At 36.0% G+C, this 19,670-nt stretch overlaps 1 protein-coding gene across 5 annotated transcripts in view; it reads right to left on the bottom strand.

Annotated features, from left to right (window-relative positions):
* The window catches only part of ZFC3H1 (zinc finger C3H1-type containing), a 43,613-nt gene that overhangs the window by 9,702 nt on the left and 14,241 nt on the right, over window positions 1-19,670 (bottom strand). For all 5 annotated transcript variants that reach the window (XM_063322938.1, XM_063322939.1, XM_063322940.1 and 2 more), the window contains exons 9-26: window positions 19,352-19,516; window positions 15,690-15,827; window positions 15,170-15,288; window positions 14,682-14,828; window positions 13,460-13,634; window positions 13,139-13,270; window positions 11,866-12,414; window positions 11,673-11,782; window positions 10,306-10,437; window positions 9,114-9,235; window positions 8,435-8,536; window positions 7,944-8,060; window positions 6,855-7,038; window positions 4,957-5,143; window positions 4,249-4,440; window positions 2,027-2,264; window positions 781-886; window positions 505-703 (exon numbers count right to left, since the gene is read on the bottom strand). In XM_063322938.1, coding sequence (XP_063179008.1) covers window positions 505-703; window positions 781-886; window positions 2,027-2,264; window positions 4,249-4,440; window positions 4,957-5,143; window positions 6,855-7,038; window positions 7,944-8,060; window positions 8,435-8,536; window positions 9,114-9,235; window positions 10,306-10,437; window positions 11,673-11,782; window positions 11,866-12,414; window positions 13,139-13,270; window positions 13,460-13,634; window positions 14,682-14,828; window positions 15,170-15,288; window positions 15,690-15,827; window positions 19,352-19,516 — 3,114 coding nt within the window. The remainder of the gene's footprint in view (window positions 1-504; window positions 704-780; window positions 887-2,026; window positions 2,265-4,248; window positions 4,441-4,956; window positions 5,144-6,854; window positions 7,039-7,943; window positions 8,061-8,434; window positions 8,537-9,113; window positions 9,236-10,305; window positions 10,438-11,672; window positions 11,783-11,865; window positions 12,415-13,138; window positions 13,271-13,459; window positions 13,635-14,681; window positions 14,829-15,169; window positions 15,289-15,689; window positions 15,828-19,351; window positions 19,517-19,670) is intronic.

Below are 19,670 nucleotides of genomic sequence, written 5' to 3'. Positions count from 1 at the left end.
TGTTTTGAGGATTTTATTTTTTTTAAAACAAAAAATAAAATAAAATCAGACATCAACCTGAAAATGACAAGAACAATTTAAGCGCAATAAATAACAAGTGGTGTGTTTATCTGTGCAATGCTCCATTGTCATAATTTTCTCAAGAATGAGATCTAACTGTCTCAGGCAGCAGGAAAAAGCTGAAAACTTATTATAGGGTTTACTGTTAAAGTCTGTTCTTGTGTAAGGATATTAACACTGAATTAGAACAAGCCAAACTATACATTCATGATTTTATATAATTCCTTTAATTATCTTTAATCATGTCACTAATCTTGCCAATTATATTTTTTTCCTCTTGATATAAAGGAGAACTAGACATTACAAAAATATCATGAATTTCATTTCATGATTATTTCAAAAATATCAAGAATATCAATTTCATAAGTGTTTGAAACAACACAGAAACCCCAAACCTTAAAAAGTCAGCAGACCAACAAAATGAGTTTTGGAGTAGAGTATTACCTGTGAAACAAGGAATTTACACAACTGATAAAAAATTTCTGCATTCTGAGGATTCTTCTCAAATGCTCCAATCCACACTTTGTAGGCATTGTCACTCTGCTCCATCTGCAAATACAAGGCGGCCAAACTCTCCAAGAGCTGACAGTTGTTAGGGCAGAGCTCCAATAAAGATCTACAGAGTTCTGTAGCAGACTCCCACCTTAAAGACAAGTAAAGGTAAGTTTTCAAAAAAGCACAGTTGAGTACTCCAATTAAAAGTGTTTTGAAACAACTTACCTTTCAAGAAGTTTCAGCAAAGCTATCATGTTTCTGTAGAGAGGAAAGCAGGTAGCTATTCTTTTTTCAGCCTCAAGGTTTTCATCAGTACATGTTTTGACAGCATCTTCAAAAGTATAAAATCAAGTCTTTAGACCTCAAGGAATGTCAAAGTTATTTGAAGCCTTAACATAATAAAAAGTCTCATTTAACATAATGAAAATACGTTAAGTGTGGAAAAATATTTCTGAGGGGGCTACTTTCACAAATTATTTAAAAGAAAGGAGGACTGTCATCTTTGGAAAAGGTTTCTTAACACTTAGCACCACAGCACAAAGACAAAAGCCCGTCAGAAGTTTCACCTCCCGTTCATCTAAAATACCAATGAAGTACTAAAGCCACTTTACAGGTAGCAGTGTATCACTATATTGAAAACTACATTCCAGGATTTCCAGCATAGCTGCTGAAAGCTATTGAAACAAAAGCTAATATAGGATATTATTTTTCTTCTCAGCATAATAAAACGTTACTTGATAATGAGCACCCTGTTATCATGGCTAGACTACCTTCACTCCCACAGCTGGGCTACTCAATCTATCCTTGAGTATTTCCACACTACGTTACCATCTGCAGCACAGATATATTCCCAGTGTCAATTCAACGTTACTGCTGGCTAACATGCTAAGTACTGACATTTATACAATGCTATTATAAAGTCTACCTCTGGCAGCACCACAAGTCAAGAATTCAGTTTCTTCTAGTATCTTCATTTTACATCTTTAAAAAAAAACGATTCCCTTTACTTAACTTTGAATGAAGACAGACACATGCATTGCTCTGCCTCTAAGGAAACACAATAATCTTCTAGGAAAGTAGTTTTCCAATAGACACATCCCACTGAGGGGAGGTAGGGTAAGAGAGAATGACAACAGAAGTTTTGCTTTATGCTCATATAAACCCAAGAAAACTAGCAATGTCACACTGTCACAAGCCACTGGTCTTTATCTTGATAGAATATCATAGTTCAGAGAAAAAGCTATGGCTTTGAGCCACCGATGAAAAACCTCAATGTGTGCATTAAGTACCTGAGAACATGGACTTCCCTCACTACTCTGTTCAAATCAAGATGAAATACTCACTGGATTAATCCCAATGGCTTAACACAGTCACCAGCACCATTGCACTGCCTTGAAATTCCGAAAGTTAGAAAGTATTTCTTGATTTACAAGCAAGCAATGCATTATGTAGATTACCTCTTTAATCTTACCTTCAAACATAGCTAGCAGCACATCAGGATCAGTCTTCACATCTTGAACTGTTTGCCATGGTATTAAAAATGGCTCTTTGTTCATGATCCTTGAAGGACCGGCATTAGCTGGATCATAGAACTTGCCTGGGAGAATGCCGAATTCAGTTAGATGTATGTAAGCCAGCCAAGCCAAGCAACGGTCACTTACAGTAAGGCGTTCTGATATTATCTTTTCATTTGCTGATTTTAAAGCATTCTGTAAAGGTTAAAAGAAATACAGTGTATTTCAACCATAAAATCTTTAAGGTCTGGGAATGAGACAAGGAAACAGGTTTAATATTTTCAAATCTTTTCTACAAGAGAGACAGGAACTAATTCTTTACATCAATCATGGCTATATTTGGCTTATGTGACTGTATTCAAATCATATGCATAATTTCTAATAACAAGTTTAGAAAAACTGTAGAAGATTGTTATTTTGAAGAGTGAACAGAAATAGACTTTGAAAACATGCATCTCCCAAAGTACTTTCTACTTTTCTGCTTAATTCTTGGACAATTAGTTCCTGTTGGATACAAATAATACATTAGCTCTAGAGACAACTCATCTACAAGTTGGATTCAGCTTGCTACGTCCTACTGAGTTTTGTGGGTTTGTTTGTTTGTTGGGTTTTGGGGAAGATTTTTTTATTAAGTTTAGTTGTACAGCTACTAAATTACAGCTATCCAAGTCTACTGAAAGCACCACCATCTCTAGGCATATTGTTTATAAAAGTGTTGGAAATGTTACTGCGAACAAGGATACAGCTTCGAATTTTCCTGCCAGTCATATGCAAAAACTAGAATAATCCAGTTAAACTGGCAGATCCCAAATAAAGTCCTTAGAGCATGCAACTAGACAAAGTCTAAACACAATTGCTCCTAAACAAGAACAGACTCTCCTGGCTAGCAACATACTAACTTTTCTCTGGATAAATGGAGTACAATCAGAGAATGTACTTCCAAGGGAATGAAAGCACTTGCAAATTTAGACAAAATTCAGCAGGACACTTGTCCTGTAATAGGCAAAAACCTGAAGTTTCAAAGCCATTTAACTTATTCACCATTCAAAATACATACTTACTTGAAAATTTGCTCCCAAATTTTCAGAGACACACATTGCTACTTACTCTGAAGTAGCATTTACTTAGAAATTATCTTCTCTCAAATATGGCTAAATAATCTCTCCCAAAGATATTCTTTTCAACTACACCTTTCCAATTAATATGAAAAGCGTTTGGTTTTGTGATGATGGGAAGGTAAGGGAAACCAACATGTTATTGCCCCATAAACACTGGATTTCCATGTCAATTTGACACAAACTGAGTTTTTTTCCTCCCTCTGTTCTTTTTGCTCATTCAGTCAAACATTCAGCATTACATTTGTCAGTACTGCTGTCTTTAGAATAGCTTTTGGAGGAAGTCAACACAGCATTACACTTTTCTATTTAAACTGGAGCCAGAAAAACGCATGACAGCCTTAAACCACACAATTGAGAAAAGTGTTTTAGGGTGTAGCGAGCAACAGGTGCCACCTGCTGGTAGGCATGAAAAAACTTGCAACTAAAGCTACAGCAGCTCCCACTTTTAGTAGGAGCTGATTTCAGCTTTCAATTTCTCACCTTCGTGCACCACTTCTATTGACGGTAACAGTGACTTAAATACTTTCTACAGTCACAATAAAAGCCTGAGATAACTGCATGACTCTGCAGTTCATAGGATCAATAACGTCCAATTTAAGAGTCTCCAAATTTTGGAGCAGAGCAATACTATTAAATAACATCATACTACGTTCTTCCCAAGAACTACTGGTTGGAACATTTCTGTAGCAATAAATATTTGAGCACCTGAGGCAATCCATTACTCACAGGCAGAAAAACATTCATGGCTTCTATTACTTCACTGCAGAAAAGTGTTCTAGGGCTTACCAGGAATCAAGAAGTAAAGCAATTCCTTGGGAATTATTTGAGATGTAGTGGTCCAGGCTATTAGCTACACAAGCAAAGCAAAACAGGTAACAAAAACCCCAAAGGTATATCCAAATTTTATAACAGCACTATATCTCAAAACAGAAGCCTCTAGAAGAATTCCTTCAGCAAATAAAGGAAGGAACAGTTCTTCTAGATTTGACACTATCGGAGTCACAGGCATTATAAAGGTGAAGGTATGAAGACAGTTCCTGGGGTGGTAACTTGGAAGTTACCTGCAGCACAACAAGAGCATTCTGCTGTCTTCCTGTAAACAGGCTTAACTGAACTCTGTACAAGAGAGTCTCCAGCAGCTGAAAGGACACAAGATTTGGATTTTCTTCTCCATCTGTCACCTCCATTAGGAACTGTAGCATCCTCCCACATACATAGTCTTTTCCATCAAAGGAATTCTCCAAATTCAAAAACTAGAGAGAAATAATTCATATTACTAATAATAATCAGATTATTAATAAAGCTTCTAAGTCAAAGTCACAAACTTCACATAATGTCTTACACCACCTTATGAACCATATTGCCCTACCTCACACTGAATTTTCACATTAAACCTCAAAAATATTGTTTAAAGATCAAGTAGTCAAAGTTAAAATTTGCAAACTTAAGTAACAAAAAATAAGAAATGCAACAGCCAGGTTGTGTGGAGCTTTGAGCAACCTGGTCTAGTGGGAGGTGTCCCTGCCAACTCTAACTATACTATGATTCTATCTTGATTTTAAACACCTTTTATTACCTGAGGAAGGGTGATGATTTCTACAAATATCCTACAAACAGAACTTTGAATCACTTCATTTTCTGAGGAACTTTTGAGTTTTCAGAAGGCTATAGTGCTTTTCATTTCGCAGTTCCCCTGTCATACATACTGGTTTTCCACAGTAGAAAGTTAACACGAACATTTCACATACACTTTGGTTTTTTTTACTTACTGTCCACCAGATTTGATAAGAGGGAGCATATTCCACTGCTGTTTCACACATTTCCTGTATCTCCTCCTTGGTTCCTCTTTTTGAGAAGAGTCTGAGGTAATGACACCAAATTTCAGGATTTTCTTTGTTGTTCTCAAGGGCTCGGGCCAAAACATTTAAAGTAGAATCTAAACACTCAGACGATGAGCTGTAAAAATGAAAAAATTAAAAAGGCATTCACATCAACTGCGATAGTATCATGACTTACATGATATCAAACATGAAAATAGATGCTTATATGATTAGAATCGGAGTGACTGTCAGTTTTTTTTTTTATTTTAAACATGTGCTGTCCTTTACTATGAAAGTTTCAAAGTTTCAGTAACTCTTCACCCTTCAGAAGTTATTGTTAGGTGCAATTACCATGGTGGATGGAAGAAATATTGTTTCTAGGAGGAGTGCCAATTCAAATAAGAGTCTAGTTTAATTGAAAATGGATAGGATTCACCTGTAAGCAGAAGTCTCAAGCTGCAATCATATAAAGGCATTTACATAACACAGACTTAAAAACTTAAGTGGAAATTTCAAAGGCTTAGTAAAGTAAGTTTGAATATTTTTGTTACAATTTAATTTACTTTCTACAGTCTTCAAATACAAGCCTTTATTTCAGGTTTCTATGCATGTCACACAGGTTTTCTTTGCCTCTAAATCATTAAAAAAAATTTTACTTTTTGAGATAACCATCATGAGATGATACCAGCAAAGTAATACAAGATTAGCTCAAATAACTGACTATATTTCAAACCACAGAGCTGAGCTTTAATTCATAAACAAGCTTCCATGAAACCACAGAAAGCTTCCAAGGTCACACTTATTCTGAAAACATCTTCAGAAATTACTTTGCATAGACATTTATGAGAGGAAAAACAGATGTCCCAAAATAAAATTAACGCAGTTAACCATGTATAAGTCTGAAGCCTTCACAACCCCTTCTGTCACCACTGCCACCTACTAAACCAGTCTCTTCAGAATACTGAGGTTGGGGGGCAGGTAGGGAATGGGGGAGGTGGCTGTTTTAAGAAAAGGATGCATTGTCTTGCATTAGGTTTTCTCCCTTCTTTTCTTGGTATTTTTCCAAGTATGCTTATATTTAAAAAGTGTGCTCTCCTCACCCCACCACTTGCTGGTAGTATTTTGAGTACTGGCCTTTCCAATTTTATCCCTTCTAGTGTTCAGGAAGCCATTGATACAGATAAACCAATCTTTTCCTACATTTTCCTCCCTGCTGCAGCTGCTTAAGCCAGTACCTAATCAATCTCTAGCATGAAACCATCATGACAAAATTCCTACTGAAACTGCCAATAAAAAGGTGGTACCCTGCAGAATAATTTAAAGGAACATAAACCAGATAAACTTAGAAATCCAAAAAGTTAAAAAAATGACAAAATAAGAAATTAAGTGCTCAACTGCATAATTTGTACAGGGATAAAACCATGTAGCAGAACTGTTCTTATAACAAAGCTTTCCGATGAAAGCAATTTTAAACACTATTCCAACCATTCACTCCATAGAGGAGAAATGGATTTGAGTTCATTGGTCCACTACTTTATCACTGGAAGTACCACATTCCACTGCAATCTTTGGAATACATTAGGTTGTGCACTTTTCAAACAACAGCAATTATTTCTCCCACACTACTTTCCATCAAATTCCATTTGGAATCAGAACCTGCCTAAAGGTAAAACATCACTGCCATTTATTACTCACATACTATACTGCATACAACAGGAAATCTAATCTACTTTTTAACCTGCTTTTAAGTCGCATTGTTGAAGAAAGTTCTTAAACATCAGAAAGGAAACTTGATCACAGCAACATGCGTAAAGCACAAAATCAAATCTAAAATGTAGCAGACTTACCCTTCATTTTGATTCAAGTATTTGTATGCAAGTTTAATCCAAAGCTGTACATCACAGGGATTTTCCTGAACACTTGCCTCCAAGTTGGAAATGTCATCGGTCTCACTTGTAAAATATCGAACATCATCTGGAGTCACCACAGCATCAAGAGCTGGAACTCTTTTTTTATGTTCTGTGGGATGGGCTGCAAATAAAAATAAAATAAGAAGAAATATATTTCTTTTCAAAACAGAAGTGACCTGCAAGATTAGAACTCACAAGGGGTGGCATTTATGTATTTCAAGTATAGCCATTGACCAGAGCAAAATATGGTTATTTCAACATCCTCTTAAACTTAGAGCTGTGTAGTCTGTAGAAAACTGGTTGTATTTCAAATGCAAAGGCAAGAAATAAATAGCAGTAAAAGGCTGCTTTTATCAACAGACACCAATTAAGGTAGTTCATTAGGCAGCATTAGGAAATAAACACATTGACAAAGCAAAATTTATCTCAACTCTAAATCTCTAAGAATTCTTTTTACAGCATTTGCTAAACAAATCCTAAAGCTCCTACTTGCATGAGTCACACATTAAACACTGTTGGGTTACTGATGCTTTAGCAAGCTTGCCTCTCAAATGCCATTTAACAGCAGCTTTTTTTAACTCCTGACCTCAACACCAAACACTAATTCTGTACAAATTTAGGATAACTGAGCACAAAGTTTTACTACCTCTAGTTCTGTGAAGGAAAAATAAAAATTAAAAAAAGTAACCCACCCTAATGGTCTATGGGCAAAGTTGAAACATTCTAGGGAAACAGTTCCTTACATTCCTTTTAAGAACAGGTAAGTAGAAATTCCACTTCAACTTCCAGTCACACATTATACTAGATAGCTTTTTTCCTTACATACAACAAATTAAGGTCAAACTTTACCCAAAAGTTTATGCAAAATAAAGTTCGCATACAGGAAATACAAAGTTAAGAGAGATATTAAAAGCACTGATTTTCTTAAGAACCACTTCAAAAATTAGGTGTTGGGAAGAGGCTGGTAGGTATTTCCCCCCCCGCACCGAGTACTTTTTTTTTAATGGATGCCACAATCCAGCTTACCGTATTTAATAGGTCCAACGAACTGTTCCTCTTCACTGCTGCTACTATCTAACAGAGGTTTTCTCCAGTACTTCGGTCTCCATTTCCTTTTATCTTTCCATGTTGTAAACGGAGGTGCTGTAAACAAGCAAAGTAGTAGAAATTCTTTTACTTTTCTATATTCAAGATTAAGTCCTCTTTGCTTATAAAGATTTTAGATAAAAACATTCTGTGAGTGCAATACAAGTGTATAAGTTTCAACACTACTTATTTAAAAATCAATTGCGCTCGAGTACGTAAGTCACTTTTTCCAAGTTGGACTCCAAAACTACTATATTACCGCCTTAAAACAAACTCTGCTGCCTTTAATGTACCATAAGCTGAATACATAATACTGATATAAATAAATCAAGAAACAACAACAAAAAATATTCTTGGTCTACGAAAAATCATCCAGGTACTTATGTAATTTTAAAAGTTTATATTGTATTTAATCTACCAAAGTTACTTACTGTGACTTTTACTCTCATTGACGTTGCTGGCCAGAAGAACGGCCATCTGATCCACTGACATACGGTCTCTGTTTATACCAAAAAGTTTTTCAACATATTTTTCTGGAACAAGAATATTTGTATCTTAGGTAAACACATAAATGAAAATGGATAGGTAACTTAAGAGCAATTTAGCACAACTTATGCTGAATTCACAAAATATAACTGCTTCGAGAGGTATAGTAATTTAACATACTAGAACAAAGAAATGAAAAACTGAAAGAGTTCTGTTCGGCAACTTGCCTATATGGCCACAGCATTATTATAAAATTCTAGCTCTGCTGAAACAGACCAGTCCAGTAGTTACAAAAAGTCTGGAAGGAGAGGGGGAAAGACTATGCCCATCACTCCCCAATCCCCTAAATCCTAGCAATATATATTTTTTTTTTTTTTTGACTGAAGTGTTCCACAGATTAATGACTTTTTCTTTCTGTAAAGACACCAAGGTAACTACCCACTTCAAGGACTGAATTGGACAACTCCAGAAACCAATTTTTTCGTATAGCTGTATCTTATACATTGCTTTACATCAAAGTCCTCGCACCCAGAGCTTTCGATGAAAGCCATTCCCTTCAGAAATGAATCTTTGGATATAAAAGTGAACAAAAATATATAAAAAGTGAACAAAAGACTTTAAAACCTGTGGCAGTGCTGATTTCTTCATCAGTGCTTTTTTCTGAACAGCCAATCAGTTCTAAGTTGTAAGACAGAATATCCTGAAACAGCTGCTTACGGCTAAGAGTGCAATCTTTCATGTGCTGCCTAAAACAAACAGATAAGCAATTAATATATTTATCACAGCAGCAATTTAATGAGGCTTATAACTAGAAAGTTGGTTTTGATACACACTAGGGTGAGGCATAAAGAAAATGATACCCACAGAAAACACTACAGTCTGCTTTGAAATTTCTGCTAAATATATCTGGGTCTTCTCTCTAAGCTAAAGCCTGCATCAGTAACTTAACCCTAGTCTTCATTATTTCACTAAAGCATTACTCTTTAAAATAAACCTCTACACACTTGTTTCACACTAACACAAAAACACTGTATTTAGAACTTTCTCGTTCAAACAAGGTAGTTTTAAGAAGTAGATATCACTTTGTATTTAAAAGATTCAAACTATGGTTTGATGGTAGCAGCTAAAAGCTGATCCAAAAAGCCACCTGCCACTGAAAAGGGCAAAAGAGAGATAAAGTTCACTCCTATTATATTTTTCCAGTAGTTAGAAGTTTCCAAATTGAGTTTACTCCTGACCAATTCATACCCACTTATACTTGTAACAACTTTTTAAATAGACTGTGCAACGCTGTTTAACAAACTATTTTTAATATCATTTAACACCACGCTTCAAAGAAACAAACTCAGCCAGTATTTTCCCAGAAAACTAGGATTCCACTACCACAACAGTTTGTTTGGTTTTTTACATAATTACATAATATTTGGTATATGCTTTTTTTCCCCCGTTAGATACCTCTCTATTGTGCCTAACAGTATCAGCCACCACCTGAGGTTCCATGATGGTCTGAAGTTATACTGAAGCAATGAAGCAAGAGGAGTCCCATCTGAATTACAAGGAAACCAGCAGGTCAAATATTCTTTAACAGTGCATACTGCTTTTCTAAATTTACATCTAAAGAGCTTCCTTTCTTCATGGCTTTCCTGCCAACCAAGTATCTGCGATAGGGTATTAAAAGTAACTTTTCTAGAACTTGTGCATAGCATCATAAATGCAGACCTCTTAAAGAAATGAGAATCATGCATATTTCAGTCTTTGAGTCAGACATCTAGAAGAGAAGTTTAGTTTAAATGAACAAAATTAAGAAAGAACTCACCACTGACAGTCATCATCATTACATGTGCCTGTTAAATCAAAACGGCAGAAACACTGTTTTGGCTCAATCATATTGCTATACGTTACTGAACTGAGGTACAGTTTTTCCTTGGTTCGAAAATACGGACTAAACCTAAAACGAAACAATGAATTATTTTGACAAAGGTTCCAAGGTAAGACATCAGTTTTACTAAACAAAAAGTTAAAAAAAATATCACATTTTCTGTATTAAATCTCTTTATTTCCAAACCCCTACTACGAACCAAAGGCATTGCTGGCCAGTGAGTTAAGAGACAGGTGAAAGCAGTGGGAGAGGGGGGGAACAAAACAGTACTTCTCAATCTAAACAGATTCTGCTCTAGCATTCTCTTCCCCCTTGGGTGCAGAACTTCATTCATGTTAAAAGAGGAAGTGTAGTAATCATCCAGTAGAGAACGCAAACCACTGAAATCAAATTTCAGCTTAGTTCTAGAAAAAATGCACTCATGCTCTGGTCAGCGTAAGATCAACGTCAAATGGAAGTATAAAGAGAACCACTGAAGATTAACCTCAAAAAAACAATGAAAAAATCCCCATCAGATTTTAGAACATGTAAACAAACAAAAAACAGTCTGAGCTGAGCGGACAAATGCTTGTTTTAAATCTTTAGCTGAAGTTTGAATATGTCAATTTTGGGATTTCTAGCTCCTTAAGGAGTTGAAGCCATCACCTACTAGAAGATAAAATGAATACTTTATGATGCATACTCCATCTTTGGCTACTTAAGAATACAGAAATAAAAAGCCTGAAGCATACGGTAGGATTCAACTGCTCCAGTTTAAATTCCAAACTTTTGTTTTCTAAAAGTTAATGTGTAGGAACAAGTCTCTTTAGTCAAAAAACAGATGTGTCAAATTGATTACACTTGCAGGTGCCTATTTTAAGTCAAGATGCATCACTGTAGTCATGCTTCTTTCCACTGAGCAGGAATCTAAAAACAGGTGATTGGCTCAATCTTGACTCTCACAATGTAAATCCTAGCCAAGTTTGAAGACTGCATAAGCAAAATACACTCCTGTTAATTTTTTCCTGGAAAAAATCCTGTTTTCAAATGCTTAACTATTATTTTTTAATTTAGTTATACCAAACTATAGTACACAATACAATGTAAAAGCAGGAAACTGCACAAAAGCAAGGGATTCCGGCATACCAGAAAAAATAACTGAATCTTTAGGTTCCCTAAACTAGACAAAATTGTTTCAGGATAGTCAAGTTTCTCATTGCGATTTGTCTTTCTGTACATGCCTGGGTATTAAGGAAGAGCAGTGAAGAATACTTGAACAAGAACACATATACACAGTAGTCAAACAGCTGCTACAGTTTTCATACCTGTAGGATTTAAATACTAGGAGAGGACTATGATAGGGTCCAAATGGAAATGGTTTCACTTCAGTTTGTTTGTTTTGAGATGTAACAAAATCCATGTCCACTGAAATTTCCTAGGAAACAGATAAACAGCTATATAGCAAGTGCAATACCACCTAATAAAGAAAACCTTCATATTTAGTTTTAAAGCATTTACCTGACCACACAACAGATCTTCCTTAGGTACTATAAAGGAAGCACTTTTCACTAGGAGCTCTTTCAAGCTGTCAGCTTTAGCATAAAGCTTTTTCAGTTCATCAACATTCAACCCAAGGAACAGCTCAGGCTCCTCTGACGCCTTTTTAGAAAGTTTGTTTTTAGTTTCTTGTTTCGGAGTGTCCATGTGTTTAAGATTTGGTTTAGTGAAAGAATTAGATTCTCTGAAAGACCTCCTTCGTTCTCGGTTTGAATTAGACAGAACTTCATCATCAAAGTAGTTTTCTTCACTGTCCAAAGACAGCTTATCCTGTGTAAGATCATGAAGTGATGGCTGAGGTAACGCAAATTCAGACTCCTCTTCTGCCTGAGGTGCAATATTTGATTGTTCCTTGGTTTGGAGTGCACGGGCCTCCTTCAGTTTCTGAATCTTCAGAGCATATTCATACTCCAGTTGCTGTAGTCGTTTTTTCTCTAGTGCAATCAATTCTGCTGAATGCTTTTTTGGACTTGATGCAGGGGAGCTCTCCAACTTCAACATTTTGCTTGGCTGAAAAGAAAAAAAGTTCCCTTTATTTTCACATTTACTGATCTATCAACAGGATGTAAATGAAATACGGGCAAGATATTTAATTCAGAGTTTATAAAAATATATTTTAAACTCTTGCTAGAAAATTTCAAACAAACAGCAGGAAAACCACAAAGGAGTTTGCCACAACTCAACTGGCATATTTGCAGGTTTTTAAATAAAAATTAGCCTACATCATGTACAGGGCTTCAACAGAAGTTGTGGCTGCATTTAAAAGGTGAGCTATAAAACAAGCATACACAGAGGTGTTGGAGGGGTGAGGGAGAACACAAAGAAAAAATGTACAAAAATATTTTAGCCTTGTTTTTCTATATTTTGTTTTTCAAAACAAGATGATAAGATCCTCACTTCAGCATCCTTAATAGGTAATTTTAACAAGATCCCTGATGTCTACAGACAGTAAAGTATTTCCTTCACAGGCATATAGCTCCTCTTATTATTTATCTACTGGCACAAAAATATATCCCTGGTAGATAAATGCAGGCTTTGAACAGTTTTCTTTTTTAAATACCTAGTGGTTTTTCTGTTGAATTCTCAAAAATATAGGAAGCCAACAGGAAGATTCTTATAGTGCTTTTGAAATATTTTCCCATTTTCCTGAAATCCCATTTGAACTACATTTGCTAATCAAAATTGCTACTGCTTTTCAAGTACAGCATGGTTCAAAGGTATGCAACAGACTTACTCCAAGATGATCTTGCTCCAGTTTTCGTTTCCCAATTTCCTTACTTGCTACTGCTTTTGCTCGAGCAAGTTCTTCCCCGTATTTTAATGCCAGAGCTTTTTTTACTGTAACTCGTTGTTGAACTTTATGAATCTAAGAAAAAAAAAAAAGAAATACTACAGTAAGATGCAAGTTTTCAGATGTGACCACACAATGAAATATCATCAGAAAAGACATGGGAATTAGTTAATAATCAGTTCAAAGAAAGCCTACTGCCTCCAAAAATCAGGCTTCCCATTTCAAGATTTCCAGCTCTAGGAAACAGAAACATTTCAAAATTACTTGTTCCTGAAGCTTCTTGAGAAACATCTTATTAGCATTCAAGATCTTCTCTGTTGCTTGTAGCTGTTCAGCCAGCTTGTTAATCTTATTTTCAGCAATTCTAACATTCTCTCTCTTCTTGGCCTCTTGTTGCAACAAATGCTTCAAGACAGATTCATCCTTCATCAACAGAAGTCTAAGTAGAAAAAGCAGAAAAGTAATGTAACAAGTTTTTTTCCAAAATGAAGTTTCTCAGACCTATCGCTGTTCTTCTGAAACCTTAGTTATTTAAGAACACAGCTCTTTTTCATTTATCAACAAACAACATTCTAAGTTTCTCCAGGTAGTCTTAACATTCACAGGACATTAAATATTGGTAGTACATACAGCAGATTTCAGTATCCCAAGTTCAGCATGTCAGTATGAAAACATCCTAGTTATGAGAACAAGAGAAGGTAAGCAAGTGGTATATCTTTAATACTGTTTTTAACATTAAGACATCCCAAACACACATGTTCTTGCTTTCTGTTAAGGAACAACCAAATTCTTCCTTAGGGCACATACGCATATTAGCAGATTACAAGCCATAGTGTTATGGCACAGTATCAGAGTAATTAAGTGTAAGACCTATGCATTAAAGGAAGCAAGATAAAGATGTAGATAGATGGGTACGAATAAAGGCAGGGCAGAAGAATCTCCTTCAATTTATGTCTGACCAGGAACCAGGTTGTCCACAAGACCATGCAGAAATAGTCTAGTGGCAACAGAAGCAGAGAAGAATGCCAAGAACTTTTATTTTCTACAGTAACTTGGAAGAAGGGTGAGAAACAAGAGGCATGCTAGAAGAGGAGAGGCATACAGGAAAAGCTTCAAACAGCACACCTAGCCTGCAGGAACACTCATTCATTTATGCATATCAGATATATCCCATTGAAACATGCTACCTTCAAAGTGTACTGAGTAGTGAAAAGCACACTCATTTTTTGATCTTTCAGAGTTATTAGGTGGCACAGATGATGTTCTAGTCACTAAATGTAAACAGAGCTGAAAACAGCACAACAAACCATACTTAAAGAAGTTACCAAACACAACTCCTTTAGTATGGCAATAGAATTCAAGAGCGAATAGTTCAAGATAACAGAAAAACAATCGTTTGCTGTACTTTAATGCCACACATTTAAGAAGATTATTTACAATTTTAATCCTAAGCAAAAAAGATATAACATGACAGTGAAATACACACCTGTTTTTCTTAAGCTTCGCTTCTGCTTCTGTAACTTGTTTTGTCACTACTGCTATTCTCCCAATTCCATCAACTTCACCATCAGAATTTGCAGGGGACGAGCTGTTCTTCAGTGGATCAGACTTAATTAAGCGTTGCTTCTCACGACTAAAACAGAGAGATTAAAAGCAAGGATGTTCCTCAGCTTCAATATTAAATTCGCGGTGCACTTACAATAGCTTTAAAGTCTTCAAAAAAGTAGCAGGACAAGATTTCAAGTTAAAAGAAAAAGAACTTTCCACAACCGCAATCAACTACTGTAAGTCAGTTCAAACCGAAGGACTTTCTTCAGATTTCTATGTTGTCTTATTAAAAACTGAGGGGGGAAAAAACCCCCGAAGGTAATGGCAAGGTTTTCAAACTTGGATTTCCCTTCTGGTTAGAAAAATAGACTAGTAAAGGACTACAAAGAATATACATTTTACTTTAACAATGAAACTCAGTTGTACCTGGCAATCTCTTCTTTTAAGAGTCTATATTCTATCTTCTTATCTTCTGGTAGAGCCTCTGGAGTTCTCATTGGATCATTTTCTTTTTCTGATTTTGGAGGGGCTTTGATTTTTGAGGCCTGTACAATGAGGTTCAAATTAATGCTAGTCACACTAATTTAAAATACAGCCATTAATTACTATTTTTTAAGAGTCATTTCAGCACAACCTTAAAGCTGTTCAAGGCTAACCACATCTTCTAAGCCAATACTTTTTTGCTAGTAGTTAAATATGCACTGAATTTTAATTGAAAAAATGAAGCCAGAATTCCATCTTCAAGATGCCATCTTAACCAAAAAATAATTTTAATTAGGCTTGTGCAATCCAAATTTCAATGCAATGGTCCAGTCAGAAGTAATGTACTCTCTCTTACCCGTTTCTGATGTAATCCAGTACTTCTTGACCAAATTCTAAAGCTTAAATTCCATATACAAAGCAAATTCATCACAAAATAAATCTATTAAATGCTGATAACGCTTACCTCAACATTCCTCCTTGCTTCTTTTATCATAGATTCTAGTCCTCCAAATACACTGTTAGTTGAGTTAGATGGCTCTCCATCGGACTCACTATCATCTGAATCATTTAATGTAACTACAACAGATTTGTGTTTTGGAAGCTGTGGGGAGAATTAAAAGAGTTTCACAGCAAGAAGAAAAGCTAGAGACAGATACAACTAAGCACATACTTACTAGAAGAGAAAAAGGAGGTTGACTCTTTTTGTTAGCATGGCACACCAATTCGACATTATAAGAGAAAGAGAAAAAAATATCGTGCTTCTCCACTAAAAGACAGAGATACCATACCAATTCTTGATACTGTAACATGAAAGGTACTCCAACATTTTCAATGTATTCCCAAGTATCCACAGCATATTTACATCTGCGTGGTCGTACAAATCTCAAACCTTTGACTCCTATACTTCATGAATTACTTCAATTGTAATGAAAATTATGATCTGCCATTTGCAAGCAATTTTTTTTTAAGTAACTGAGAGGTAACAATAAATCAAATCTGCATTAGAAATGCTGCAGCACACATACCAAAACTCCCTCATCTTTCAGCCACACAGTTGTGATGCCTCTTGTCCCACAGTTATACTTAGCTGACCTTACAGTGAGCCGCTGAGGCAGTTAAATTGGTAGAACATCAACAGTACATAAAGAACATATGAAAAAAGATTCATCACTTTTTGTCAACATCACTAACTGAAACAGCTCACTGAAGATCAGATGACTGCCAGTTCCAGCACAAAGAAAGATGCAGAAAGAAGCAGATAATTTAGATTAACCTCAAATGCTCTGGAGTTACAGCTTGAAAAGAAGCAACTTAGTTCACATTTCCAGGACTGCTCTTCCCATCTCCTAGTGTAGGTCTGGACAATTACAGTTATACAATTAACCTTTATCTCAGGACAGGACCTCTTCGAAGCTCTAAGTGTCTTTTAAAGCACACAACCCACAACACCCCCTACTTTTTAAAGAGTGAAAAATACCCAATTTCTAATGTTTGTTTCTGATACTCTCTTTCTGGACAGTTCTTAGAATAAGGATCATATTTACTACTCCTGCATGTACTAGAGTTACATCACTTTGGCACCACCATAGCATAACTAGATGAAATTCCAGTTTATATTGGTGAAAGAAAACAAAGCAAGGCACTGGTCCTCTCCTCACAAATATTCTGATTGTAGCTCCATGGAAACCTAAATTAATCAGGCAAGGCACCCCACCCTTCTCCTCATTTTCAGATGCCAGATACACCTCTTCCCTATCACTAGCTCTTGGTATTGAAAGACCAAAGACGCCAGGCTGCTTTTAACTTCTACTGCAGGGGAACCACAGCCCCAGCTGTAACGGGAGATCTCTTTCCATGATGTTCTAAGACATTCTTTTCAATCTGTGATGAATAGATCCCTGAGTGTCCATGACTACTTTGAAAGAGGGTCACAAGGTGTCACTGAAAAAGCAAACCAGTATCTGCAGGCTATTTCACTATGCGGAGGTCCTCAACTCCACAGAAGAAATCCCAAGGTTTGTAAATAGAAAACCTCTTCTGAAATATGGTACAGCATACTCAAACATTCAAAAGCTACCGAGCCCCCAAAACTATGAAATTAGATTTCAAAACCTGAAGAATTTGCATTTGTGATTTTTTTAATTTCTGGATATATCCAAAAATGCTCACAGAAAAACTGTCAGTTAAGTTCAAAATAAAATTCTCATGAGTTCACTTTTTTTATGTTCTAGTGAGAAGTACCAAATACTACAAAAACTAAAAGAGTCATAAGCATTCAATACAAGTTGTTTCTAAAAGCTTAAACTAACAGGAGTAATTTATATTGTTTTCACAGAAGACAAATAGTCTTTTTCAGACTAGTCTCCTGTGAGACTTTTTTGGCGATACATGCACTTATTTTATGTAAAAATATTCTATATCCCTAGCTATTAAAAAATTAACAAATGCGAAATGCTTTGTTTCTATAATCACTTTTGTAAAAACGGCCCTAGCCAAGCTAGCTGATTCAAATACAAGGTATTAATCTGTCAGCTTTAACTAAGCTAACCATCATTAGCAACAGGCACTACATTTCAGTTTTTCTTAATGCTTACATAATGTACAGTTGATAAGAGACATTTATCAAGTTACTAAAACAAACCAACAGCTCCCCAGTAACATGTGGTCTCCCTCATTTACGCAACAGCAGTTAATGAAGTCTCAGGACAACAGAATATGTGGTAATTTAAGGTTTTTTTCAGAATAGGTTTAGTATTTAAGCATAGGAACCCTTAAAAATCTAAGTAAATGTGAAGCAACTATAGAAAGGATAGAACATGCCCAAATTGAACAATTACTCTAGTTATATCTAGAATTTCAAGTAGATTATGAAGATTGGTATAGAAAAAAAACCCAACACCTACATCCACTTAAGCTTAAGAGCACTATTTTCCTACAGAAAGGAAAGTAGGCCTTAGAATGACCAAAAAAGGAATATACAGGTCTCTACCATCTAAAGCTTTTTTTCCCACTATGGAATCAGGTGACTAAGTGATCATACAGTCTGTATTCATTGGCAAGCAAGCTGTTGGCCAGCTACAGCTAGACTTCATAGTGATACAATAGCCTCAAAGATACTATATATTCCTCCAAACTTTGTTAAAAAAAGTTTTAGAAACAACATCCACTGACAGAAACGCAGAGGTACGGACTCAACCACACTATTCATTAGAAAATCTGCATGGGAAAGAGCTACAACAAAGCAAGCTCTGTAAGATGTGGTGTTAAAATCATCACAAACCATCCACTATGTAGTGTTCACTCCCATAAACAGAACAGTAGACTATATGGGCTTCTAGTTTGGCATAACACAGGCAAATATGTTTTTATAACACATTTCCAACAATCCAAGGAGACTGCAGACATCACAAATCAAATGCTACCTGCACACAGCTCCCATGACCATTCAAATGGAGGTCGTTACAGAATATGTTTTGAGCTAATGTGATGAAGTCTGCTGCTGCCTGAAGGAGAATACTCTCTCCTGTCTCACACCCTCCCACAGACATGCCATCTGCCACCACTTTTGTGCTACCTCTCATGCTCACACACTGTTCACTGAAAAAATTCAACTCCCCCTAGAAGGAAAAGTACGTTTTCCCCCCCCAGGTTAGTTTTCTAAACAGTTTAGCACGTTAAATTTAAGGTAAGCAACAGGACTGATGCTCCAGACCCCAGTTTAAGAAAAGGGAGACACCATTTGGCCAGCAGCAGGAGAAAGAGCAAGATCACCTCTTTTTTGGCAACAAACTGATTAGATTGGCTCAGCTACCATTGAACAGCACCCTTTAGTCTGTGCTAATCTGGAAAATAAATTAATTGAACTACATTTACTGTTTCTTTTAGTTCAGATGAGTGCTGGCATGTTTTGATGCTCTCTTAAGCTGTAAATTCTTGTTTCAGTGTCAAATTCTTTCCAGAACAGCACATGGATTTTTGAAGTTACTAATAATTCAGATGTTTAATTGGAACTCCACCATTCTCTGCTGTCTCACTAAAAAACCTTAAGTCTTTTTGCTGTTCACTTGAACTGAGGACAACTTCAACTCATAGTCTTATTAACAGAAAGCACCAATATTTCCTTACTGTGATCACTGCTCGTGGAGGCCTCGGTACTCTAACAAACTTTGTGTTTTGTACCCGTGGCTGTGACACAGTATTAATACTGACAGCGGACAGATTGCTTCTTGGCACAGACTGCAAATTATCTGGAACAGGAGGGGAAGGTGGACCACTGTTACTTGAGGTTTCCTAACAAAAGAAAAAAAAATACAGTCATAAAAATACACACTATACACAGCTATTTTAAAAGACATAAGCATAAATGAGATTGTTCCATACATGACTTGGAATTGTAATTTAGGCAGACTATCCAAACACATTAGACAATGCAATTCTGCAATAA

Source organism: Chroicocephalus ridibundus, chromosome 1 (genome assembly GCF_963924245.1).
Source record: "Chroicocephalus ridibundus chromosome 1, bChrRid1.1, whole genome shotgun sequence".
NCBI classification, from domain to species: Eukaryota; Metazoa; Chordata; class Aves; order Charadriiformes; family Laridae; genus Chroicocephalus; species Chroicocephalus ridibundus.
The sequence above is the reverse complement of the archived record's forward strand: the minus strand, read 5'-3'. Positions and strand labels throughout refer to the sequence as shown.